Source organism: Protopterus annectens, chromosome 1.part0 (genome assembly GCF_019279795.1).
Source record: "Protopterus annectens isolate FY-2018-M chromosome 1.part0, PAN1.0, whole genome shotgun sequence".
NCBI classification, from domain to species: domain Eukaryota; kingdom Metazoa; phylum Chordata; order Ceratodontiformes; family Protopteridae; genus Protopterus; species Protopterus annectens.
Window position 1 is genome coordinate 969,811,202 of NC_056725.1, and position 27,949 is coordinate 969,839,150.

At 39.2% G+C, this 27,949-nt stretch overlaps 1 protein-coding gene across 1 annotated transcript in view; it reads left to right on the forward strand.

Moving 5' to 3' along the window:
- Window positions 1–27,949, forward strand: part of MED23 (mediator complex subunit 23) — a 1,483,999-nt gene that overhangs the window by 942,577 nt on the left and 513,473 nt on the right. Inside the window, exon 12 of the mRNA XM_044067991.1 lies at window positions 6,650–6,774. Within this exon, the coding sequence (XP_043923926.1) occupies window positions 6,650–6,774 (125 nt within the window). The remainder of the gene's footprint in view (window positions 1–6,649; window positions 6,775–27,949) is intronic.

Here is a 27,949-nt window from a genome sequence, read left to right on the forward strand (position 1 = left end):
TAGTAATGACGTAAGGGACCGTAATAATTCAGATAAATATTCAAGTTGTGACACTTGAGAAAGCAACACTGTATCATAAAAAGAACTATTGTTGAAAGATCAGGTCTGGTCTAAATTATTTTCACTGTTCTTATAGATAGAAAAGTGAAGCTGCCCCACATTATGATATTCTAAATTAACAAGTGTTTGAAGAAATGTATTATTAGCAAGTCCAAAAAATTCTCACCTGTATATTAAAAACTGTAGCGAATGAAAAGACCACTGCTATTCCCTGTATTGCATCTACATATTCAGTATTACATATAACTAAAGTTAATTGCTCTGCTTGATGCACATCAGATTGTTACATGGATGAAAACAGAATTTTTCTTCCTTCTGTGCAGAGCAGATCTAGTGTAATGTTAAGGAGCATTGTTTTCCTTCATATATAGTCTTCATGTGTTCTAGGTGCAGTTCTTAACTTTTTCTTATAGCCATGCAAAGGTTAATCAAGTAGAAGTGAGTAGAGCTGCATGATTTATTTTTCTTATATACATTTGTAAATGCTGATAAGTTGTAAATATATTTGAGAAAAATCTGTTTCTCAACGATCAGTAAACCTACATAGCTGCTGTTTTGTGCATAAATGATCTAATATGGCTGTTTAATATTGTTTCAAGCTACACATTAAGGGAAAAAAATCACCCCTGACTATGGCATACAAAGTCATATTTAATCATACTACTTATAAAATAATATGAACTTATAAATTAATATTAGTTTTAGATCATGAGACACCAAATACACTGGCTTCACACACTTGAGTTTTCCCCTTCTAACAAGATTGCAACTGTTAAGAAGGAATACTGTACACTGTATATCATTTGAAAATAGCTGAGCGCATATTTTGTATTTATTCACAACAGTAGTAATATAAATAAATAAATATATATATATATATATATATATATATATATATATATATATATATATATGTAGTTTATATATTTTATATATATATATATATATATACATATACATATACACACACACACACACACACACACACACACACACAGCTACAGATGCATGCATACTACATGCGTTTTTGCACTCGCACGTATGATACTCTGTATGATATGTACTTAACTTCCTATCATGTTGTCTAAATTCAGAATATCTGAAACTTTAATCTGAAGCTAGTTTAATCTAAAAGTCATTTAATCTAATCATATTTTATGAAAAACTGTAGCAGGCTTTGCAGCCAGTAATGCCTGATGGTGTGTGTTAATGTGTAATGTAATTAACGCCCACCTAAGGGTTTTAATAGGCCCAATGCCTTTAACACACACCCTGGAGGGCATTGTTACTCTTAGAGAATGGGGTCTCTGTAAAATTGTTGTTTACTTAGTTATTTTTTTAAGTACTTTTTTTTTTATGTAAAATAGTTCCTCCGCCTAATGTTTCAAACTTGCTATAGTATATGTTAATGGTGTTGCAGGAAGCAGTTTTACAGAAAACCAAAACGGACCCAGCAAACTATAAATTAATCCAATAAAGATAAAATACAGCCTCTTTATTAGAAAGAGATTATAACGTTCATCAGACTGTTTCATTCATCAGCACAGCCTGCTTCAGTGAAAAAACATGAATGCAAAATATAACAACTTAAATACTAAATTAGCTTGCACCTCATTGGTCCACTCAGAAAATCTCATTTAATCCAGGTGAAAACAAAGCACCTAATTTAGTGATCCATTTCTTTTCTTTGGTATCTAAAATAGCGTGCCAACCAGTCTTATTCAGTTTATTGCCCCTAATCATATCAATAACAATGAAAGAAAATTTGGCAGTATTATGTTTCAAAGTGTGTTTGTACAAAGCACTATTAATTTTCATAGTTCTAATATTACTCGTTTTCTGAAATACGCAGTTTCAAAGGCCTCGAAGTCTGGCCAACATAAAAAGACCCACAGCTGCAAGTGGCCAGATAAATGAGCCACTCACTACTACAGTTTGCAAAAAACTGGATGTCATAAACCCTGGAAGAATTCCTACTTGAGAATTGTTTAGATTTCATAATTTTGTCACAGTTGACACATTGCCCACAAGGGAAACATCCAACAAGACGTTCTCCAATTAAGGTAGTTTGTGTTGATTGTAAAGCTCTGGTAGAATGTGTATGTTTGTAATGACTAAAACATGAAGCTAAATTCTTTCCTTTCCGAAAAGAAAATAGACATTTTTCAGGTATTATGTCAAATAAATCTGGGTGGCTTAATAAGATGTTCCAATTGCTCTGAATACTATTTATAAGTACTTCTGAATTCCTAGAATATGTGGTAACTAGCCTGATTGGCTGTGTAGTTCCCTGTACCCTAGATTTGTATGTGAGCAGATCCTGCCTTGATGACTTATTGGCCCAATTGCTGGCCTGCAGAACATGTCCCATGGGATAACCTCTCTCACGGAATCTGTTGGTAAGATCCCGTCTATGTACCTGGAAGGTATCATCCCTTGAACATATACGTCGCATACATATAAATTGGGATTTTGGTATGTTTTTAACAATATGTGGAGAATGAAAGCTGGAAGCGTGGAGGACCGTGTTGTATTCAGGATATTTCCTGAAAACCTGTGTGCTTAAAGTATCATCATCCTGTCTTGTAATTAATACATCAAGAAAGGTGATAATATGTAACTCATAACTGATGGTAAACTGTAAGCCTCACTTGTCATTCAGATATGAAACAAATTCATTAAGGTAATCAACATCAGCCCTCCAAACCATCCAGCAATCATCCAGATAACGTCTCCAAATATCAATTTCGTCAAGCTATATATTGTGGCTGCTATTATAAATAATTTGATCCTCAATATATGCCATAAAAAGGTCAGCATAAATGGGAGCAAAAGATGCTCCCATTGCTGTACCCTTAGTTTGCCAGAAACACAAATCTTAATAGAAGAAGACGTTATTAGTAAAGACATGCTCTGCAAGGCCAACCAAAAAAATGTTAAAATCAGAATCATATAGATGTGCCACATTGAGCCAGTGTGTCAATGCTTCTAAGTCAACCTCATGTGGAATATTCATGTACAGAGAACTAACATCTAATGTACACATCAGCCAACCAGGTTCCAATTGTCTATCTGCAACGATCTGTAGAAACTCAGTAGTGTCCTGCAGACATGACCGAACTAAAGATAATAAGGGCTTTAGGTGTTTTGTCAAATAAATAGACAACGGTTCTGTTAAATAACCACAGCCAGAAACAATTGGCCTACCTGGAGGGTGTTTTGTCAAATAAATAGACAACGGTTCTGTTAAATAACCACAGCCAGAAACAATTGGCCTACCTGGAGGGTGTATAGGGTCTTTGTGTATTTTTGGAAGGAAATAAATATATTGACTAGTTGGATCCTGAATGGTTAATTGTTGAAGAACAGAGGTGGTGATGATGCCCATATTCCTAGCATTGATCAAAAAATCATCAATCTGAGACTTAAATCTATGTGTTGGATTAAGTTCCATTTCAGCATAGTAACGCCTGTCTGATAATTGGCTTCTAGCCTCCTGGTCATAATCTGACCAATCCAATACAACCACAGCACCCCCTTTATCTGCAGAAATAATGACTATGTCCTTGTTATGTTGTAGTTCTGAAATAGCTTGTTTCTCAGACAAGGGCAAATTATTGGATTTAAACCTAAATTCAGAGCTCGTAAAGTGTAGATCTTTGAGCACTTGACTTTGAAATTGATGTACAACGGGGTGCATGAGAGGAAGATATTTAGATTTATGATAGACAAATTTATCTTGATTCTGTGATGTTGCATCAACTCCAAATTGTAATTTCAAATTTAAAGTTCTACAGAATGACAAAACATCTTGAGCCAAAAAATCCTCCGATGTAACAAAACCAGGAATAAAAGTTAAACCTTTATTTAGAATCGACAAATGATCCGGTGACAATACAAAACTTGACAAGTTTAGAACATTAGAATGACCAACATGATCTATTTCTGTGTCACAAGCTTTAGCAGACTCTGGATATTCTTGATTCCTTTTATCTTTCCTCCCCCCCACGTTTGTATTTCCCCCTAAAGGGGTGGAACCCTGATCCCTTTTGGGGTTGGGTGAATCCGATGCTGGCTGTGGATCACTATCCGTAAAAGAAGAAGCATCATCATTGCAGATTTATTTCGTAAAATAGATCTAGGCCTCTTCCTTTTTGATGTTTTAGAGGATGGCGGAACAAATCTTACATGTTTGGAAGGATGGCTAAAGGGGTTAAGTCCCTGGTAGTCCACCTGGTCACGCTTAAATTTCTTTATTTTCCTGAGTTTTAGCTGTTCCTCCAAACTAGTGAGGTCATTGGCCACTTTATTAAGATACTTTTTGAAAAATACTTCACCTTCAAATTTATGAACATCACTGCATAATTCAGTAACAGTATTGATTTCAGAGTCAATAATTCTGTCATAAAATTTTGACAAAGCTTCAACGAAAGACATCGTTGCCTGCTGTTGAATTTGGTTCCATTGTTTATTCAGTTCATCATCCGGCTGCCCCACATGGGGTTGAATTCTAACTCTTAGACCCCTAGGGGTAATGCCTTTTGCCATATAGGCTTTAAATAGTTTGGAATGCCAAACATTTGAGCGTAACATTTTAAGATGTTTAAAAAGATTGTCAAAGGCTAAACTGCAAGAAGATTCTGAACTCATAGGTTCATTACTGGAAACACCAGTGCTACCAAATCCAAGGCCAAAAACAGTTAGATCCTCTCTGTCAGCTGAGAGGCCCAAAACCAGATTGAAAAGATCCATATTTCTAACACAGATACAAGCCAAATGAAATGATTGACAATAATGGTAACAATACCCAGAGACCACGTCAGTCCAAATTTAAGGAACAATAGTAGCTCAAAAACACCAGGTCATAATACAACCTATAGGAATAGCTACGTTCCAGAAGTCAATGAGGCCCTGATCAAAAATAAAGCTTTTAGAAAAACAGCAAGCAAAGACAGAGGTCTTAAGAAATGTTTTGACTAATAAAAATCAGAATGTATCCAATTATGCAATGATGTAAAATAAATTATACACAACAATAAAATAGAAAAAGTGACCAATAATCACACATTAATTATACAAATAAATATCATTAGAGCATCCTAACCAGAGGAATAACGCAGGTGTACCCAGATATACCCCATATTGTAAGGTACCATCAAACCTCACTGTTAACTGTAATACCAGCCTGATAAATAATGATAATGGGAGAATATAAGAAAACCTATACAACCATTAAAGAGAAAAAAATAAAATTACATCTCAATACAACTAATTAAATGTTTGCATTAAACAATATAATGAATTTTGAACTATTCATGTTAATACCCAGGAAGCAGTTTTACATCAAAAATATATAAAAACATATGTTAAGGTAAGAGGTTGAGAGGCATACTTGTCAACCCATTAGAACAAGAAATCTGGACAAAGCCATAAACAATGATAATAAACACACTCATACACAAATATACACTTTTTTCTGATTATTTAGTTTTTTACACTTGTCAGATGGCAAAGCGCTGCTTAGCGAGTGTAAAATAATGGCGGACATTCGTTTTTTTTTTTTTTCTGTACGAGCTCCACAGCAGCTTGATATGCTGCCTTGAAGTGGCAAACTCATTTCTCAGCAGGCATTACTTGTACATTAATACCCTGCTGAAGAACGTTCATTCTTCATTCAGGGTGCTGATGTAAAGTTTGCCCATTCTTTAAAGAGAATTAATGTTGGTGTAGTTTAGGCTGTTAGGGTACTGCAGATTACTAGGCAAAGTAGCATAATGCACCATTTGCACCTTGCTAATGCCTACCTCAAAGTTTGTGTTTGTATGTCAGCAGTAACTCACTGTAAGTGGTGTTTTCTCTTTTCTCTGTGGTTGTGTGACCATGGAATTAGTATATTTATGTAAGGGGGTGTTGGGGGGGGGGGGCTAGACCCTCTGAGGGAATAAACTTTAGAAGGAAAATTTTCTGTTTATGAAATTTTACATGAAATATGATTTGATTAAGGAAGTTTTAAAAACTTGTTGAGAACGTATGTGTCTGTAGAATACTCAAATAGCTGAACCCATTTAATTGAAAACTCATTTCATAGAAAACCTTTTCAAAAAGAAATATATCCTAAAAATATGTTGTCCTTGTCATTCTGTAATTTTTTTTCTTACAGGTATATTCCTGAACAGATATAGTTATTGTTTTGTAGTTCTTTATGGAGAAGTCTGAAGGAGAGCATTTTGATAAGCTTATGTTCAGGTATTCACAACCAGACTGCTATGATATGCAAAAGTAAAACTGATTTCTTTTTTATGGAATTTAAAGAAATAATTATAAATATGTTGTTTTACTGAAAAGAAACAGCAGTAAATAAATAAAAAACAAAGTTAATCTGAGGAAAAACTTTCATGTCAGAACAATGTAATGTTTGAGTAGCATCTGTACTTAGTTGTTTACTTGGCTGGCACCTTTGGAACGCTGCATGAAGAGCTCTGATGAGTTGCCAGCAGTCATGTTTTATACATTTTTGTAGTTTGGTAATAAGTTGTAAAAGTGTCAAAATGCTTAATACTATTTAACTGATCTCTGTCCTTGCTTTTAGATTTTTTCACAGGCTCAGAATCTATACAGGGGACCTGGTGTAAGGACATTTTGCAGACTATTATGAATTTTACCCCACATAACTGGGCCTCACATACTCTAAGCTGTTTTCCAGCTCCACTGCAGGTAATTTTTATACTAATATTTTGTACATTGGTCTTTTTGTGTCTGTACTTTCCATGGTTTGTGGCAGAAATTTGTGTCTCATTCATATGTGTTTTAAGAGTGAACATGTTTTATTTTTTAGTGCTTTTGTTTGCCAGGTTTGTCTGACTGGGTTTAGTCAAAAAAGCCCTTTTCATTGGAGGCCAAGGGAGAAAAGCTCCAACATATTGCAAACATTTTTAAATAGACATTCAGTAATTGCATGGACAGATGTAAGTAATATACATTAGTAATTACACATGCATTTACTAATTAATTATATTAATATGAAATATAGGCAACTATTACATTATAAAAGATTCTTATGCATTTCTTAGATTTTTGACATTGAGCATCTGAAGAGATGTCTTAGTGGTTTTGTCATATAGATAACAGATCTTATGACTTGTGCTTTGAAGTTCAAAGAAATGGAAAAGAAAGAAGGAACTTGGTAGAGCAGAAAATGTTAATATTGTAGTTAGGAAGTGTGATATTAAGCAGGTTCAGAAACAGTTGTACATGGCTATCATAGGTAGGGCAAGTGGGTGTCACTCAAACTACATACATGGCTCGGAGTTGCTAGTAAAACTGTTCAGGCATTGGTGAAGACTGGCTGTTTAACTTGAGTCTAAGTGAAGAGAAATGCTTTGATATGGTAAATTGTAGATTCTAGTGGCAGTTGTGGAGATGCACAGGAGACGATCCATTGATTCAGTGGGTGAAGCTTTAGGTGTGTTTTAAATGTGTTTACATTCTGAATGGATTTCAGTGCTAGTGGGTGTAGTTTCATGGTGTTAACTACACTTAGTCACATGCAGTATTAGGTTTGGTTATAGTGATTAATGATTTTCTCAAGAGTATAAAATTCTTTTGGAGGACAATTGTATTGGGTTGTTAAGGGCTGAGCAATTCTGTGGCCTGTAGCAAAGTCTTATGTATTGCAGTTAGCTGAGAAAGAGCAAGGTTATGTGCCAGCTCTAACCAGTTTCATTCTGTGAGTGCTAGGCAGTGCTGTGTTCTAGTGTTATAGTTTACTGCATATTTGGCTATGATATTATAACATTGCTGATGTTTACACAGTTGTGAGACTTGAAGGTTAGTGTAGATTGGGACAACACAGAGGAGAGATGACAGTCAAAAGTAGAGGCTATACATCTTCTGGCTTTTTCACTAAGGTCAATTTTTACTGTGTGTAATGTACCTAGTTTTTGATTTTTAACTGCATATGATACATGGTAGAATTTCAGATGGTCATCTGTGATGATACCCAGTAATTTTGTGTGGTTTACTTGTTCTTGCGTGGTGTTATTGCATGAGAGGATAGTTAATAGTTTTGATTTGTTAGAAATGTGTTTTAAGGTAAAGAATTGTAATCTTGTTTTTCCTTTTTTTTTTTTTTTCTGAGTTTAGAAACAGTAGCAAATAATTTTTCCATGTTTCAAGTGATAAGGATTGTGGTCTAAGGTCTTGGAGTGTAAAGCAGTGATATATTGCACATTAAAGTTTAGTTCATCTTCTATAAGAAAATAAAACATGGCAGACTAGGGCCATACATCTTCTGTCTCATCTGCATTTGTCACATGCCATCACTGATTTGCTGTTTGTTCCTTACTGCAAAGTGCTTTAGAGTCTTCCTCGAATGTTGCAAAGTTTCCCCTCAGGTTTTCCTCAATTTACCTGTGTAAAAGTAACTTTTCTAAGCATGTGCTACAATTTATAAGAAAAAAATTACTTAATTTGCCTGTGTAGTTAATTCTCACCATTGTGAGTTTCATGTCCGGTACTGTTTTTACTAAGTTGCATTTTCGTACTCTTTCAGTAAACTGTTTATTTTATTTTATATTGCCTTTGTTTACCTGGATAGTCCAACTGCATGATCCACTTTTAAGGGGAGAAAAGCTCCATATATTGCACAATCATCAACAATCTGAAAGTTTAAACAAAAAATAGAGAACTATTTACTGTTTCCCTTGTCTTTACATCTTCCAAGTCCATGAACTTCTTATACATTTAATGTACTGCTCATTCTTTTTGTTTTGTCTTTTTTGTTTATTTCAGCAGCATAAGTGCTACCCCCTTTTTAACTGGTAATGTTTCTATACCATTAACACCTCACTTAGCTAAAACTCTTATTCTTGCTTTGGTACCTCTGCATTATTAAGTTGCAGATGCATTCTGATCTTTTCATGAAATAAGTATTGCTGGCATTTTTTTACTGTACTCTCGTGGAATTTTGCATACCAGATTTAAGATATTTGGAGTTTTTTAAGATTTAGGTATTTGTTATACTTTGACTTTGGAGCACAAGTTCATATATATTAATGGTAAGCATTAGATGAACATTTTCCACTGTTACCTTTGTGCATTATATTCTTTTTGTCATAACTTCAGTATTACTCTCTGCTTTGATATGCGTAAAATTAATTTTAGACTAGACGATGCCTGTGGGTACTATCACTGATTTGGAGCAACCAATCTTGTTTGGAGGGGTAAACTTTGTTTTTGTATTTTTTTTTTTTAAATGTAATAGATGTTCTTCATCTCACATTGCTGCAGTCCTTACTTATGGGTAGTCCGCTGTCCTCGGTCGGCCCGAATACCAAAGTATTAGGCTGACGTCGGTCATGGGCGCCTAGATCTGACATCAGAGCGTCAGGGTATAAAGGCGCATGACCGACGTCATATCCTCAGTCTTTTTTGCCGCATGGTCCGATGCAGAAGCAGCGTTGCAAGTGCCGTTCGGCGTTCTGACATTTTTCGTTTTCGGAGTTTCAGACCGATACCAAGTTGGGCTAAGTACCCGTTGGGAATATTTTTGTTTTTCTTGCCTCAGTTACTTACCGGATGTCAGAAAAAGTGAATAATTGTATTTCTTGTGGGAAACAGATACCGCATAGGGATTACCACTCGCTTTTGTATTCCTTGTTTGGGACCGGAGCACGACGTAGTTGGGTGTCGGTTTTGTGCTAGGTTTAATAAGCGCACTATAAAACGGAGGTTAGATTGCGCTAGGTTAGTCTTTGGCAAGAGGTGTAATTATAATATGCCGTCTGATGTTCCGACGCCTGCTTCTACTAAGAAGCGCAAAGACAAATCTTTAAAGCCTAGGCAGGATGATTCGTCCGTTACGGACGCCGGATCTTTAGAAGCTACAGCTGAACAGGTGGATCCGGCTGAAGTTTCTGTTGAGTCCCAGGGGGAAACTTTGATTTTACATGATGTGGCCTCTCAGGAGGCAGGTCAGGCTGAAGGGGCCTCTCAGGTTACTATTCTCCCTTCTATGCCTAAGGTGGTTAGGCCTTCTGTTACTGTTTCTAAGGCTCCTTCTAAGGGCAGGTCTGTTTTGCCTTCCTCTGGTGTCATTTCTGGTTCTTCAGGGTCTGTGCCTAAAAGCACATGCTTAAAATGGCAGAGGATTTGATTACTTTAATTAGAGGTTCTATGCCCCTCCTGATAAGAGGCCCAGGATGGAGCCAGAGTTGGAAAGTTTGGAGCAGGCCTCAGATGATTCAGAGTCTTCTGCTGAGGACATTCAAGATTTCCTCCTTATTCTGATTCTGATGCAGAGGATTCCACTCCTTCTGCTTCTCCTCCAGAGGATTTTTCATTTTCAGAAACTCTGCATTCCATGAGGGAGCATTTTAAGTGGGAAGGACAGGATTACTCTGATTCACGGAAGAGACTTAGGGAGTTTTTGTTTTACCACAGCATAGACCCTTAGCTATTCCTCCGGTTTTGGATGTTGTTTCAGATGTTTTCTCGGAAGCTTCTCTTAATCCAGATTCTGTGCCTCCTGCTCCAGTTAAACTGGACAGGTATTACAGGGTGCCTGAGGCTCATAAATATCTTTATAAGAGTCCTAGGGCGGACCCAGAAACTATTAGTCAGGGGCCTAAGGGTGTTAGAGCCTCTGTTGTTAAGAACCCGGTTCCTCTGGATAAGGAAGCTAGAGCTTTGGATAGATGGGGTAAGAAGGTGTATACCTCTTCTACTTTAGCAATGAGAGCTTTGAACTGCCAGTTTCATATGTTGAAGTATCAGAATTTCCTCCTTTCTCAGCTACGATCTAAAGTGGATGCTTTGGCAGAGGGCATAGAGTGTAAAGAATTGCAGGATTTAGTGCATGTTTCTGAACAGGTGGGAAAGCACTCTTTGCAATGTGGTTTTGATGCTTTACAGGCTTCTTCTAGGGTGGCTGCCACTGGTTCAGTTATTCGATGGCACGCCTGGCTTAAGGATCAGAATTTGTCTGAGCATGTTAAGTCTAGAATTCTGGATGCCCCTTTACAGTCTGAAGTTTTGTTTGGTCCTCCTGTGGAGTCAGTCTTAAAGAAAATGGAAGACAAGGCTAAGTCTATGCAGACTGTTAAAGATTTTTTGCAGGTACAACCTCCAAAGTTTAGTAGAAATTGGCCTACTAAGGGGTGGACGTACCCTTCTTCTGATTCTCAGTCTAGGGGTAGATCTAGGCGTGGTAGGGGCAGAGCTCAGAGTACCTTCAGGCCGAGACAATGGAGTTCGCCTGCTCAATCTGCTGGTGAGGCAGGGGCCAGTCCTTTCGTAAACAGGCCCAATGACCTGCATTTTCAGCTGCCAGATTCTTCTTGCCTGGCAGCTCCTTTGGGAGGAAAGTTGGCTCTTTTCAAGCAAAATTGGCATTTAGTCACCCAGGACAAATGGGTATTGGACATTATAAACCGAGGTTACAAGTTCTGTTTCCATACCATGCCTCCTTTCAAGGGCATCCCAGACGTCCCTCCTCGGCAAAGGATAGAGGCTCACAAACAAATTTCTTTACTTCTTCAAATAGGAGCTATACAGCCAGTTCCTCTGTCAGAAGTGGGCCTAGGATTTTATTCTCGCCTGTTTCTAGTTCCAAAGAAAGGGAACACGTGGAGACCAATTTTGGATTTATCTATCCTCAACACTTACCTGGACATTCCAAAATTCAAGATGCTGACTTTACAACAACTCTTACCTCTGTTGGGAAAAGATCACTGGATGGTTACTCTGGATCTCAAAGAGGCTTACCTTCATGTTCCTATCAGGCCCAGTTGCAGGAGGTACCTGCGTTTTTGGGCTGGAAATTTACATTATCAGTTCTCTGCATTGCCCTTTGGCTTATCTACTGCCAGAGTGTTCACAAAGGTTCTGGCTCCAGTGATAGCTTTTTTCAGACAAAGTGGAATACAGATTTATCCTTATTTGGACGATTGCCTGATTATTGCACAAGAAAAGGACGAACTTCTTCATCATCTACAGTATGTGATGGCAGTGTTAAGATGCCTAGGGTATTCTGTGAACGAAACAAAGTCCAGTCTAGTACCCTCTCAGGACATGTGCTTTCTGGGTGTGAGACTGAATACAGCTTCCCAGATGGCTTTTTTGACCCCGGACAAACAAAGAAGCCTTTCTCTTTATTTCCATCAAATGTCTCTACGGTCCAGGCTGACTGCAAGGACAGTCCTTCAAGCCTTGGGGTTCATGGCATCTTGTATTCTGGTGCTTCCCAATGCCAAATTGCATATGAGGAAGCTTCAATGGTATCTCAAACATGTATGGACACAGCACTGCCAAGATCTGGACACTGTCATTCAGATAATACCTTGCATTCAGAAGGAGTTTTTGTGGTGGGCTCAGGAATGTCACCTAAACAAGGGACTCTCTGTGACCCGGCCAGAGGCGAGTCAGATTCTAACGACAGATGCCTCGGACAAGGCTTGGGGAGCACACCTCAATGGAAAATGGGTGCAAGACACGTGGCCTGTCAAACTCCAACATTTGCATATCAACTTGAAGGAAATGTTAGCAGTCCAGTTTGCATTGATAGCTTTCAAAGATTTACTTCACCCAGGGCAGGTGTTGATTCAAACAGACAACACTACTGTCATGTGGTACATCAACAAGCAAGGGGGAACCCATTCTTACCCACTTTGCAGGCAAGCGATGATTTTGTGGGAAACTGCTCTCAATCTACACCTCAATCTTCAGGCAAGGTTTCTACCAGGAGCACAGAACTCCTTAGCAGATGTGTTGAGCAGACAAATAGTGGATCCTCACGAGTGGAAATTGGATCCTCATGTATTTCAAAAGTTGACTGTGTTATGGGGAACTCCAGACATAGATCTGTTCGCTTCTCCACTAAATTGCCAGTTGCCAAAGTTTTGCACAAAAATGTTTCATCACACAGCTTGGAAGGTGGACGCTCTATCATTCAGTTGGAACAATCTGCATGTATATGCCTTTCCACCTCTGCCTCTTCTTCCCAAGGTACTTTTGAAGGCCAGACAAGACAAGCCAACCATGATTTTGATAGCACGATTGGCCTCGACAACACTGGTACCCACTACTGAAGAGTTTAGTACGAGAACCTCCATGGCCTCTGCCTTTGATTCCGCACCTTTTGTCCCAAGAGGGCAATCACTTCCTCAATGTCAAGATTCAGTCTCTGCATCTAACAGCCTGGCATATTCTGTTTTAGACTCTGGAGGGTCTCAGCTTCCACAACGAAGTTTTGAATGTTATTTTGGAGGCCAGGAGGCCTAGTACCAGGAAAGTTTACTCTGATAAATGGAGGAGATTTTTTATTTGGAGCAAAGGAAAGGACTTTGATGTCTCCAAACCTGATTTAAGTGTTGCTCTTCAATATCTTACTGAGTTATTGGACAAGGGTTTGTCTTTCTCCTCGATAAAGGTCCATGCTGCAGCCATTTCTGCTCACTATGATTGTGACCCTCCTTTATTCTCTCATCCTTTGTTTAAGCAATTTCTTAGAGGGGCAAAGAATATAAGACCCCCACGTAGAGCTCCTACTCCTGCTTGGGATCTCAATTTTGTGTTGGAAAAACTTACTCTACAACCTTTTGAGCCTGCAGCTACTGCCGAGTTGAAGTATTTGTCATAGAAAACTGCTTTTTTGTTGGCCATTACCTCTGCAGGAAGGGTTTCTGAATTACAGGCCCTCATGGCAGTGGAGCCTTTCCTGATTTTTCATAAGGATAGGGTATCTTTGCGTACTAATCCTTCCTTTATGCCTAAAGTGGTTTCTAGTGTGGCCTTAAACCAAACTATTCATTTGCCTACTTTTTATGCAAACCCCCAAAATAAAGGGGAGAAAATTTTGCATACTTTGGATATTCACAGACAGTTGCGTTATTATTTGAGCAGAACCAAGGAGTTCAGACAGTCTCAGCAGTTGTTTGTTTCTTTTGCTTTGAGTTCACAGGGTAAACCTGTTTCAAAACAAACTATTTCTAAATGGATTGGGTTTTGTATTTCTTTCTGTTATTCCCATCATGGTAAGGAGATTCCTGCTGGAATCAGGCCTCATTCCACTAGGGCTACTGCTACTTCTACGGCCTTTCTAAGGGGTAGCTACAAAGACATTTTGGAGGCAGCTACTTGGAGTTCAGTGCATACTTTTTCTAAACATTACCACCTTCCTCTTTATTCTAAGTCTAGGGCTGGATTTGCCACTGCAATTTTACAGGGCATTTTAGCGACCCCTAATGCTCTATGATTTTTACCAACCTCCCTTTCCCTTTGCTTTGGGATTCTACCCATAAGTAAGGACTGCAGCAATGTGAGATGAAGAACATAGTACAGTTTTGTACCTACCATAAATGTAGATGTTCGAAGATCCACATTGCTGCAGTCCAATTTACCCTCCCTCCTTCCCCACTGTAGTTTGACATGGTGCTATGCTTTAGGTGATGGTTGTTGTTGGGCTTGTTTGTGGGAGGTGTTCTGTTTTTGGCTGTGGCCTTTCTTGTTTGGCCTTCTGACATCTGGGGCAAGAAAAGACTGAGGATATGACGTCGGTCATGCGCCTTTATACCCTGACGCTCTGATGTCAGATCTAGGCGCCCATGACCGACGTCAGCCTAATACTTTGGTATTCGGGCCGACCGAGGACAGGGGACTACCCATAAGTAAGGACTGCAGCAATGTGGATCTTCGAACATCTACATTTATGGTAGGTACAAAACTGTACTTTTTGCGTGATTGCAAATTAAAAGGGATGGGGTTTTGAAAATCTGTTTAGCTTTTTTTCAGCATTTTCATTGTAGAAAAAGTCTTGAAAATGCAATATATGCTCAAAAGGAGATGAGAAGGCATGTACTATACTTAATTTGCCTGTGTAGTTAATTCTCACCATTGTGAGTTTCATGTCGGTACTGTTTTTACTAAGTTGCATTGTACTCTTTCAGTAAACTGTTTATTTTATTTTATATTGCCTTTGTTTACCTGGATAGTCCAACTGCATGATCCACTTTTAAGGGAGAAAAGCTCCATATATTGCACAATCATCAACAATCTGAAAGTTTAAACAAAAATAGAGAACTATTTACTGTTTCCTTGTCTTTACATCTTCCAAGTCCATGAACTTCTTATACATTTAATGTACTGCTCATTCTTTTGTTTTGTCTTTTTTGTTTATTTCAGCAGCATAAGTGCTACCCCCTTTTTAACTGGTAATGTTTCTATACCATTAACACCTCACTTAGCTAAAACTCTTATTCTTGCTTTGGTACCTCTGCATTATTAAGTTGCAGATGCATTCTGATCTTTTCATGAAATAAGTATTGCTGGCATTTTTTTACTGTACTCTCGTGGAATTTTGCATACCAGATTTAAGATATTTGGAGGTTTTTAAGATTTAGGTATTTGTTATACTTTGACTTTGGAACACAAGTTCATATATATTAATGGTAAGCATTAGATGAACATTTTCCACTGTTACCTTTGTGCATTATATTCTTTTTGTCATAACTTCAGTATTACTCTCTGCTTTGATATGGGTAAAATTAATTTTAGACTAGACGATGCCTGTGGGTACTATCACTGATTTGGAGCAACCAATCTTGTTTGGAGGGGTAAACTTTGTTTTTGTATTTTTTTTTTAAATGTAATAGTTTTGCGTGATTGCAAATTAAAAGGGATGGGGTTTTGAAAATCTGTTTAGCTTTTTTTCAGCATTTTCATTGTAGAAAAAGTCTTGAAAATGCAATATATGCTCAAAAGGAGATGAGAAGAAGCACCTACCAAAGGAATCAGCCTGCCAAATATTAGTGTATGAATGTAAGCTAAAGGTTGGAAATATAGGAAATATAATTTCAAAAGAACTTTCATATATAATGGTGAGAGCAATAGCTTTCTATCGTAATAGCTACTTTGTCCATATTATCTTGCAATGTAAATGGGCCTCACAGATATAGATAGAAAGCATAGAGTATTGAATTCTGTCAAAAAAGGTGCAACATCAAGTATGTAAATTTAACAAAGAAAGGATTTCAGAATGGACATTCAGCAGCATATCGGGGACAAATAAAAATAGGAATAACACTGATTTGCTTCAGGGGCTTCTGCAATGATAGCAGGTTAAAAAGATAATCACAGATTTGTGACAGTAAGAGGGGGAGGTTACTTGCAGGGGAGGAAGATTCTGATGGCCTGCATTTATATTCAACCTAAAACTGCTGTTATGTAACTTAACAGAATTTTAGGAGAAATCATCTTTATGCAGGGAATATTATTTATGGGTAGGGACTGGAACTTGGTTTGCACTAGTGAGGATATGTCAGGGGACCTTAAAAGGGAAAATATAAGAAATAGGGTATTATTTCTGAAGGAATATATGAACATATGTGGTGTAGAAGATGTGAATTCAGTAGTAGAAACTCAGGCATAATTTGCATATCATTACCCATGATACAGTAATGGGACTAAACTGGAAAGAAATTATATTTCACAGCAGGATGTATACTTTGACACATATCCAGCAACCACTTTGGACCATGCACCAGTGCTAAGTAAATATACAGGGTAATGAAGTAAAAATGAAAAACTGGCATTTTTCTATTTATCTGCTAAAAGAAAGGAAGTTTAAGGAATGGGTAGTGGAAATGATGTAAGAGTTATTAGGGAAGATGGACATTTCTTTGGAAGGGATAGCTAGTGAGTGGGATAAAGTGAAGATGGAGCTTAAAACATGGTAGAATGAGACATGTAGGAAGAAAGTAATATCATTATTTAAAAGGGGTGAGAAAGGTTGGAGTATTGAAGAATAAAGGAAATCCTATATAACAAGTAGAGGAGCAACTGCAAAGTGCTAGAGGGAAAACAAGGAAGTATTTGGATAATATGTATGAGTTTAGAATGGTTGCTGTTAATCAGTTATTTATGGTAACTCCAGAGTACAATGACTTATACAGCAGAAAGTTGCCACCAAAGGAAGGGAGTCTGTGGTGAAAAATTTAACCAGGAATCCTATTGAAGTATTAAAAGATGTTTCAAACATTTTGTGAATATGTGTATAAAGCAGAGGAATGTGTTACCAGATTTGCATGTTATGGACCAATATAGGTTTGTAAAGTGGATGCATACATTAGGTCATCATTGCTCTATTAGTTTGTCAAAAGGTAAACATAATGTACAAAAATACTGACATTGTTGGCAGGGCTTGATGCAGAGATGGCATTTTATAAGAGAGCAATAAAAGCGTTTTCTTTTCCTGACAGAATAGGTTAATGCATAGAATGCATGAGGAATCAAGGTGTGAGAGTTCTACTTGTACAAGCTGTGTCTAAACATAGAACCCAGGCAGTGATATCCTCTTTCCCCTTTCATTTATATTTACAGTTTGTATTATTTTGTACTTGATAAATCCAGAAAGAAGCACTTCGTGACAGTTTCATGAATTTTGGGAAATATAAAATGAATGAAGATGTAACAACGGTTACGGTGGTGAGTTATATTCCACATATAAATTATTTCAACAATGCCCAAATTTATAGGGACATGATAAAAAGGAAGTATTTAAGTGTATGAATGAAAAGGATTCTGTTATGGCAGCTAAGGATATGTGGGAAGAGAATAAATAAAGATAATGCAAAAACTGTGAAACTGGAAGCTCTTGTTAATGGACATGGATAGTAAGATACAAACAGTGAAAATGTTTTAGTCCCTTTAGCTTGATTTCCAGGTCAGACATATTTTATCAATCAGAGAAAAAGTTATTGATGGTTATTAATAAAGAGTAAAAGGAATGTATTTTAGAGGGCAAGAGTGAAGTGAGATAAGTGTATTCTTCTCATAGAACAAGGTGTTTTAGGATTACCTGATTTTAAGGGATACTTTGTACATGAGCCTTATGAAAGTGACACAATAAGAAGACTAAATCAAAATGGAAAGAGATGGGGATGATGAAATCGGGGGGGGGGGGGGGTCCAGAAGTAATGAGAGTATAGGACTATGGATGCATCTCCTTAAGAAGAACAAATACATACAGAATATTATGTTCATAAAGTAGCAGGAGGTATTCTAAGAAGTAAGCTATCACAGGAATAAAGGCAGGAGATTTTACATGTAGGGATGACTGCAAGAAGTAGTAGAGAAAGTAGGCAAGGGGGTGGATGGAATTTACTTGAGAAAATTAGCAAAGGAGCTAATGTATTGGGAGCAAATCACTAGAGAGTGAAAGGTAATAGGGTGAGGTGAGGCCAAGCAGATGATTAAATTGCAGGTTAGAGGTTGTCTTCCCTATCAGAGATTGATTAGAGTGTAGGCTTAGAAAGGGGTAGGTAAGTGCTAAGTGAAAGACCAGCTCTGGAAGAGTTTTTTTTAGTTGATCCCAGAGTAGAAGTTACTGTTAAAAAGTGGATTATTAGTAGGTCATGTAAAATATTGCATGATAAGGATAAGATTCATTCAGAGAAGGTTAGAAAAGGTTGGTAAGAGAGACTGGAAAGGCATCTTACAGAGGAATAATGGTAAGGCAACTGTATCGACTCCAAGTATGCAACAATATCCAAAAGGTTTAGAATTTTTGTTTGGAAGTGTTTTATACTCCAAGCAGAATTCAGAGAAATTTTCCGTAGGGAGATTGCAAATGCTGGAAGTGTGAGGGGAAAGAGAGTGAGTGAAGCAATTGGGAATGTGTTTTTGGGGAATGTAATTAGTAGAGAGATTTAGAAAAAATCTCTACAGAGTACTTTATCAGAAATGTTGGGGGAGCAAATGGTAACTAAGGAAATGTTTCTTTTGAACTAGAACGTGGCATCTGAATTAAGTAGAAACGGTAAGACCTTAGAGTATTTTAGGTTAGCTGCCAGAAAGCAATTACTAGAAAATAGAAATCAAAATCTAAACCAACTGTAGTTGAATTACTGACTATTGTAACGTTAATAAAAAATAGGTGGGATTTGTGGAAAAGAGGAGCAGCAAATTTTAAAGAAGTTAAATGAAATTTGTGGGAACAGTATGTGCAGAATAATGTTCATGAGGAGGAAAGAGTTTGAGAAGTCAGGAACTGAGCAATTTATGTAGTGCTGATGTGAATGTTAATTGTTGAAAAAGAAGTATATATATATATATATATATATATATATATATATATATATATATATATATATATATATATATATATATAGGATCCGGACACATGCTCGACTAGCATATGTCCGAATCAAAAAACATCAAACACACATACACGAAAGCGCTTAACATCGAAAAGTGCTTCTGTGTATGTGTGCCTGTTTCGTAGATCAAACTGCAGTGCAGGTAAGAGAAAATTCCCCTTTCCCCACTGTAGTGTGATCTTGGAGTGAGAATATTAAAGTAGGGGGGTCTGCGGGGTGCAGGGTGGTGAAACGTAGATTTTTATTTTTGAACTACACATGCACGGAAGTGCTTTTCAATGTTAAATGCTTTCGTGTATGTGTATTCAATGTTTTGTGATTCAGACACATGCTAGTCGAGCATGTGTGCTAGATATATATATATATATATATATATATGTTTGTGTGTGTATATATATGTATATATATATATGTTTGTGTGTGTGTGTGTGCATATATATACATATGTGTGTGTGTGTGTGTGTGTGTGTGTATATATATATATATATATATATATATATATATATATATATATATAAATCTATACTGAGTAAAAATAATTTGAATATGTTATATGTTACTATGGTTTGATTGCCTTTCTATGAATGTATGTGCTTCTTTGTCATTGTATAAAATGTGGTCATTGTATAAAATGTGATTAATACATTGTTTAAAAATAATTTCAGGATTAGGATGCCTTCTTGCTTTTCAGTACCCACAAATTCTCGCTCATCACCTTTCTTCTTGAGCACTATTTTGTGCATATTGATCCCAGGTGTGCCATTTATTTTATGTAATTTACTTCCTCTCTCTTTTAAAGATCCCTCTTCCATTTCTTTTGCAGTACTCAAGTGTGTTTAGTCTTTGATTTCTATTTTCTCATAAGCTCAAAAACATTATCCCTTTAGCTACTAGAATTTGTCCCCTGACTTTTGTATCAAGTATATTGTAAATATTCTTTAAAATCAGTCTGTTTCTTCGCTGTTCCGCTTCATATTTCCAACACCTTCTCACCACTTGTGGAAGCTCTTTTGAAGACTACTCATTGTAGAAAGATACCCGTGTAAGCATATGCATGCACATTTCATGAACCAGGCAGACTTTGTAATGTATGTAGGTGTCTTAATAAATCTCTTCCTATTGTCCCTTTGTAATTTGTTTGTCTTTTCCCTTTTCCCCAGCCCTGTCTGAGCTCCTCTGGTGGATGCAAAATCACATTTGTCTTTCTTATCCTATTTTAATGACAGCATTTGTTCTGGCACAACTGAAAACTTTAGTAGGGCTGGTCTTTGACTTACTTCCTGTCTTATGTTCTCTTTGTTTATACCCTGCTGTCAAGACCTGATATGGACGACATTACCTAATCTGCAAGTTGAATACTTTCTTAGGTTCCTTCCATTCTGTTACTTTTCCCTTGTAGTGGTGGTGCTGCGGTAGCATTGTCGCCTCACAGTTAGACGTTGCCCTTTCGATTCTCAGTTAGAGCGTCTTCTGTGTGGCGACATGCGTGAACGGGTGTTCCTTCGTTGAAGTTTGTGCGTTAGGCCCAGCAAGCCAGCACGTAAAACTCTACTGCCACTCATTAGCGGACCGGAGTTCCGCTGTGGCGACCCCTAACTGGGAAAAGCCGAAAGACACAAAAAATGTAGCTGTTCCAGTACCTTGGTTCCTTAGTTAATTTCCTCCTGCTTAATATGTGTACCCTTATTGTTGTGTATCCCTTTTGGAAGAATCTCCTTGTTCCAGTCCCAAACTTCTTTAGTCTGTATATAATTTTCTGCCCCTTTATTCATGTAATAGTCTTTGGGGTTGTTGCTGTTTTCTTTATATTGTGTACTTTTTGTTAGACCACCATTATCTTTTTCTACGTCAGTCTATATACTTTAGCTTGTGTTAAATATGTAAATATTTATCAGCTATGTGGCCCTAAAATATCCCATCATATCCAGTAATCCTAATCCCTCTTCATCCGTAGGGAATGTCAGATTATCATGTTTATCTCTTGCGCTTTTCCTTCCCAAACAAGCTGTCCCAATTCCTTATTAGTTGTCATTCACAACTTCTCATCTGGCTGTTAAAAATATGCCTGCCTATACATATAGTCAGAGGAGCTGTAAACCCTTCACTGCCTGTATCTCTATCCAAATCCATGCTCATAATCTTCCATTCTCTTATTTTTATAAATGTTATTTTGCTTAGTTGTCTTCCTCATGTTTTTATCTGCTGTGATTGTCTTTTTAACTCCTATCTTCAAGTATTTTATTTTGTCATTTCCGAAAAAGTATGGATATTGTTTAACTTGTGTAAGCATTGATTTCAACACCATTGCCTTCATTTTATCATGATTTGTTTTATATCTCAAAAATGTCTGAAACTGTTTCAAAAGTGTACTACATCAGTGGGATGTCCTGTTTTGGGTCTGTGAGATGCAATATAATGTAATTTGTGAACAAGTCTGTTTTTTGTTGACTACCACACCAGTTGTATCCCTGGATGTGCGAGTCTATTTTTCATAACTGTTCCAAATGTAGGGCAAATAATAAGGATAGAGAGGACATCCCTGCCGAGATGTTCTTCGTGTTTCACTGTTGCAGTCATTACATTTGGGTTATCTGCCTGCAGGTAGCCCTCTGCCGGCCTGATTACCAGAGTCTTGGATTCCTGCGTCAGATGCTGTCGCTTCTTCCATGACATCAGGTCGTCATGGGTATAAAACATGCAGCCGACGCCATTACATCAGCTTTTCTTGCCGTGCAGTGTCCGAAGCAGAAGCAGTTCGCAAGTGCCGGTTGGCCGACTCCTGAAATTTTTGTTTTCGAGTTTCAGAACCAAAGTCTTCTAAAAAAGCTAAGTAACCCATTGGGGATCCTTTTTCTTGCTCTTAACCAATGTCAGTAAAAGTTAACAATTGTCTTACCTGTGGAAAGCAAATACCTCATAAAGATTGTCATTCTTACTGCATTCCTTGCTTAGGCCCAGACCACGACGTCCCTCACCGTCGGTTTTCTGCCTTATTCAACCCCTGACCTATTTGTCGTCGGTCTGTTTTCACAGCAAATTATTTTGGTACTCAGTTTAACTGTCCAAAAATGGCTTCAGTAAGCCATCCAACTACCAATATTTTGAAAAAATGTAAGGATAAAGACAGAGACAGACCGCATAGGTTCAGAACTGCCAACAACGCTTCCATTAAGCTAGTCGCCAGTTCGCCGGTACTCAGGTGCTTTCGCAGCCCCTGGTACCCGCTACTTCAGATTCGCAGGCCTCTACTGAGACCCATTCGGAGTCCGGTATGCCGTGAGATGCTTCTTTGACTATGGAACCTGCGGATGTCTCTACCTTGGATGGGTCCGGAGCCGCTATGCAGGCACCAGCTTCTGAGGGTGTATTCAGGCCTACAGATTTGCATTTTAAACCAATGCCATCTTCTTCATCCCGGCCTAAAACTCGACCCACACCTAGAAATCTGACGTTCAAACCGCATGGTCAGGCCCATATGCCTAAAAAAACAAATGCTTAGAATGGCTGAAGACCGTGTTACTTTAATAAGTGGAAGCCAGTCTCCCCCCTCTGAGACCTAGAACTGATTTTCCTTCTGATCAGGATTCTGAAATCTCTGTTTCTTCTGATTTACCAGGATTTGCCCTTATCTACCTATGAGGATTCTGATGCAGAGGATTCCATCCCCTCTGCTTCCCCTCCAGAAGATTTTTCTTTTGGTGAAACCTTGCACCTCTTAGGGAGCATTTCTGCTGGGAAAGCCAGGATTACTCTGATTCCAAAATGAGGCTTAGGGAATTCTTACTCCTTCCTCAACACAGGCCTTTAGCTATCCCTCCTGTTCTGGACATTGTAGATGATGCCTTTTTGGAATCTAGCCTGTCCCCTGACACTTTACCTCCAGCTCCCAGAAAACCTGACAGGTATTACAGAGTACCTGACTCTCACAAATTCCTCTTCAAGAATCCTACTGCGGATCCAGAGACCATTTCCCAAGGACCAAAGGGCATTAAGGCTACTGCTGCCAAAAATCCTTCCCCCTCTGATAGAGATTCTAGGGCCTTGGACAGATGGGGTAAGAAGGTATACACTTTTGCTACTTTGGCCATTAGGGCTTTAAATTGCCAGTTTCATATGTTAAAATATCACCAGCTTATTATGGGACTACTTAAACAGAAAATTATGTTGATTCCTGACTTTGCTGAACATAAAGAATTACAGGATTTAATGCATTCTGCTGAACAAGTTGGTAAACATACTTTGCAATGTGGTTTTGACTCTTTGGAAGCATCTTGCAGTGCTGCTGTCACTGGGACTGTACTTAGATGGCATGCTTGGCTTAAGGAGCAAAACTTGCCAGATCACGTTAAAGCTAAATTACTGGATGCTCCCTTAAACCAAGACCGCCTGTTTGGCAACAGAGCAGAAGAAGTCCTCAAAAGGATGGAGGAAAAAGCTAAATCTATGCAAACTGTTAAAGATTTCCAGCAAGTACAGTCTCCCAGATTTAGTAGGCATTGGCCTTCAAAAAATTGGTCCTTTCCAGTCTCTTCCAGGCCTTCTCAGTCCAAACCCAGGAACAGCAGACCACCTAGGTTGCAGTCTCAGGCTACACACAGGCCTAAACAGTGGGGGCTCCCACTTCTAAAGCAGGAAGTAGTAAGACACCCCCCTACAGTAAAATGTCACAATGACTTAACCTTAACACTTCCAAGTCCTGCTCAGCTGTCTGCTCCCTTAGAAGGAAAGCTTGCCCTGCATGCAAACAACTGGGAACTCATTACCCAGGAAAAATGGGTTTTAAATATAGTTTTCCAAGGACACAGATTCCACTTCCACACCCTACCAAACCCAAACGGTTGGCCAGACCTACCCTCAAATCAGTGGGTAGAGGCTCAACAGCAGGTTCTCTCTCTTCTAAGTATCAGGGCTATTCAACCTGTCCCAGCAGAAGAAAGGGGACAAGGTTTTTATTCAAGACTTTTTTCTGGTGCCCAGAAAAGACAGCTCCTGGCATCCTATCCTGGACCTCTCTATTCTAAACAACTTTTTGGTAATCCCAAAATTCAAAATGCTAACACTTCAACGGCTGCTTCCTGTGCTAGGCAAAGATGCCTGGTTGGCAACCTTCGACTTAAAGGAAGCTTACCTGCACATTCAATAAAGGAATCTTGCAGGAAATACCTATGCTTCAGGGCAGGCTCCATGCACTGTCAGTTCTCTGCACTTGCCTTTGGCTTATCTACTGCGCCCAGGATATTCACAAAATATCTAGCTCCAGCCATTGCATTTTGCAGGCAGAGAAATTTTCAAATATACCCATACCTGGACGATTGTCTGATTCAGGCAGAAAGCCAGGACATGCTATTAAAACATCTGGCATTTGTAAAGAAACTTCTAACCTCACTGGGGTACACCATAAACGAAAAGAAGTCTCATCTAGTACCCTGCCAACAGATTGCATTCGTGGGAGCAAGCTTGAACACAACTTCCCAGATGGCTTACCTCACGCCAGAGAAACAAGTTTATTTGACAACCTACTTCAAACTACTGGCCACAAAGACCCAGCTATCTGCAAGGAAAATTTTGCAAGCCCTGGAGTTCATGGCCTCTTGCATTCTACTAATTCCATATGCAAGACTGCATATGGGGAAACTACAATGATATCTAAAAAGCCTATGGTGTCAACATTCTCAGGACCTGGAATCAAGTGATTCCTATCATTCCTTGTATAAAGACAGAGTTCCTTTGGTGGGCAAAGGCCTGCCCCCACAACAAGGGGCTCCCTTTCAATCAAGCCCCTGCTGCCCAAACCCTAACAACAGACGCATCAGACTATGCATAGGGGGCTCACTTGGCAGAGCAATGCACTCAGGGCAAATGGAACCCAAGTCAAATGCACCTACATATCAACCAAAAAGAAATGTTAGCTGTACAGAATTCACTGACAGCCTTCAAAGACCACATCCTTCCAGGACAATTATTGGTAAAGACAGACAACATCACAGTTATGTGGTACATAAACAAGCAGGAGTGAACCCACTTGTATTCTGTCTGCAGATTAGCCATGGCTCTGTGGAACACAGCCTTGAGCTACCAAGTGCACCTACAAGCTCATTTCCTGCCAGACGAGCTAAATTCACTGGCAGATGACCTAAGCAGAAATCTCATGGACCCACACGAATGGAAACTGGAACAAAAAATATTCATCCTCTTAAGGAACAAATGGGGGACTCCAGAGATAGACCTGCTTGCCTCCCCGCAGAATTACCAGCTGGACAAATTCTGCACAAGGACACCCCATAGTCAAGCTTGGAAAGTGGATGCCCTGTTCTTTACCTGGGAAAGCCTCTCGGTTTAAGCCTTTCCCTCTCTGCCTCTCCTCTCGAAGGTTCTGCTAAAGATCAAACAGGACAAACCAAGGACAATGCTTATTGCACCAGACTGGCCTCGCCAGCATTGGTACCCCCTCTTGCGCAGCATGATACTGCTGGGCCCATGGCACCTACCTCAGACACCTTCCCTGCTTCCCAGCAGACGGGCCAGATTCTGCACCCTCAGCTTCAAACCCTGAACCTTGCAACCTGGCTAATTTCTTGAGCTCTTCAGTTGCATCCCTCAGTAAGCAGGTGCTAGAGGTCAATCTGGAAGAAAGGAGACCTAGTACTAGAAAATCATATGCTGAAAAGTGGAAAATATACTGTTCCTGGAGCCAGACCCAGGGTATGGGCACTACGATGCCCAGCTTACCTCATATTCTTCAGTACTTAACATAAATGATCCAAAAGGGTCTGTCCTCCTCGTCAATTAAAATTCATGCCTCTGCAATTTCAGCACATTATAATACTGAACCACCCTTCTTCTCTCACCTTCTGTTAAAGCAATTCCTCAGAGGGGCTAAAAATTTAAGACCCCCCCCCCCCCCTAGGCGAGCCCCTACTCCAGCCTGGGACCTTAACTTTATTTTGGAAAAGATCACTCTCCCTCCATTTGAACCAGATGCAACTGCAGAGTTGAAGTTCCTTTCATGAAAAACAGCTTTCCTTCTAGCCATCACTTCAGCAAGAAGAGTGTCTGAATTGCAGGCCCTCATGGCAGTGGGGCCGCTCATTATCTTCCATGCAGACAGGGTTTCCCTCAGGACCAATCCTTCCTTAATACCCAAAGTGGTGTCTAGTGTGGTGCTAAATCAGTCCATTCATTTGCCTACCTTTTTCCCCGAATCCACAATACAAAGGAGAACGAATTCTGCACTCTTTGGACGTGCACAGACAACCTAAATTTTATTTGGACAGGCTAAGCCTCTCAGAAAATCTGAACAGCTGCTAGTTGGCTTTGCCGCAGGGGCAGTGGGGAAGGCCATTTCAAAGCAAACCATTTCTAAATGGATAGCCCATTGCATTAATTTCTGCTATAAGCACCATGGAAAACCTACCCCACAGGGGATAAGATCACATTCCACCAGGGCTGCATCTACTTCTACAGCCTTTCTCAGAGGGGTCCCTACCAGGGACATCCTAGAAGCTGCTACCTGGTGCTCGGCACATACCTTCACCAAGCATTACCACATGCCTATTTTTTCTAAATCAGAGCTGGTTTTGCCACTGCAGTTTTGCAGGGCTTAATAGCTGGTCCTAATGCTCTCTAACTTCCTCCTCCTTTGCTCTCTAACTTCCTCCTCCTTTCCTTAGCTTTGAGAATCAACCCAAATGTAATGACTGCAACAGTGAAACACGAACATAGTACAGTTGTGTACACTTACCATAAATGTAGATGTTCGAGTGTATTCACTATTGCAGTCCTGGTTACCCACCCTCCAGCCCCCTGACTTCTCTTGGCTCTAGTTTTGCTTCTTGTTTTAAGCTTTCTGGTGTATTTGCTTTTTGTTGGAGGTGTAACATAACATATAATTGCTTCCTTTTGTGGAGGCACCTGACATCTGGGGCGAGAAAAACTGATGCAATGTCGTCGGCTGCATGATGTTCTTCATTCCACATTGCTGCAGTCCTAACTATTGGGGTAGTCCGCTGTCCAGTCGGCCCGAATACCAAAGTATATGGCTGACGTCGGTCAGGGCGTAGACTGGCGTCAGATGCGTCAGGGTACTACGCATCATGCCATGACCGACGTCATATCAAGTCTTTTTTGCCGCATGGTCCGATGCAGAAGCAATTTTGCGAGTGCAGGTTGGCGTTCTGAAAATTTCTGAAGTCAGAGTTTCAGACCGAATCAAAGTTGGCTAAGTACCCCGTTGGGGAATATTTTTTTTTTTCCTGCCTCAGTATTTAACGGATGTCAGAAAAAGTGAATAACTGTATTTCTTGTGGGAAACAGATACCTCATAGGGATTACCATACTTTGTGTATACCTTGTTTAGGGCCTGAGCACGGCGTTGTTGGATGCCGTTCTTGTGGGATTTTTAAGCGCACTATTAAGAGAAGGTTAGACTGTGCCAGGTTAGTGTTTGGGAGCGTTGTAACTATAAAATGCCGTCGGATGCTCCGGCGCCGGCTTCGACTAAAAAGCGCCAAGGACAAAACAGCAAAGCCTAGAGGGAAGAACCGACAGTCCCAGGCGTCGGTTCTTTAGAGGGCTCAGTGGAGCGGAGGTTTTGCCAGGTGTTTCTTTGGAGTCTCAGGAGAGACTTTACTGTTACAGGATGTTTCCTCTCAGGAAGTAGGCCAGGCTGAGGGGCTTCTCAGGTGGCTGTTCTTCCCTCACTTCCTAAGGTGGTTAGGGCCTCCCTTCTGTTCCCAAGG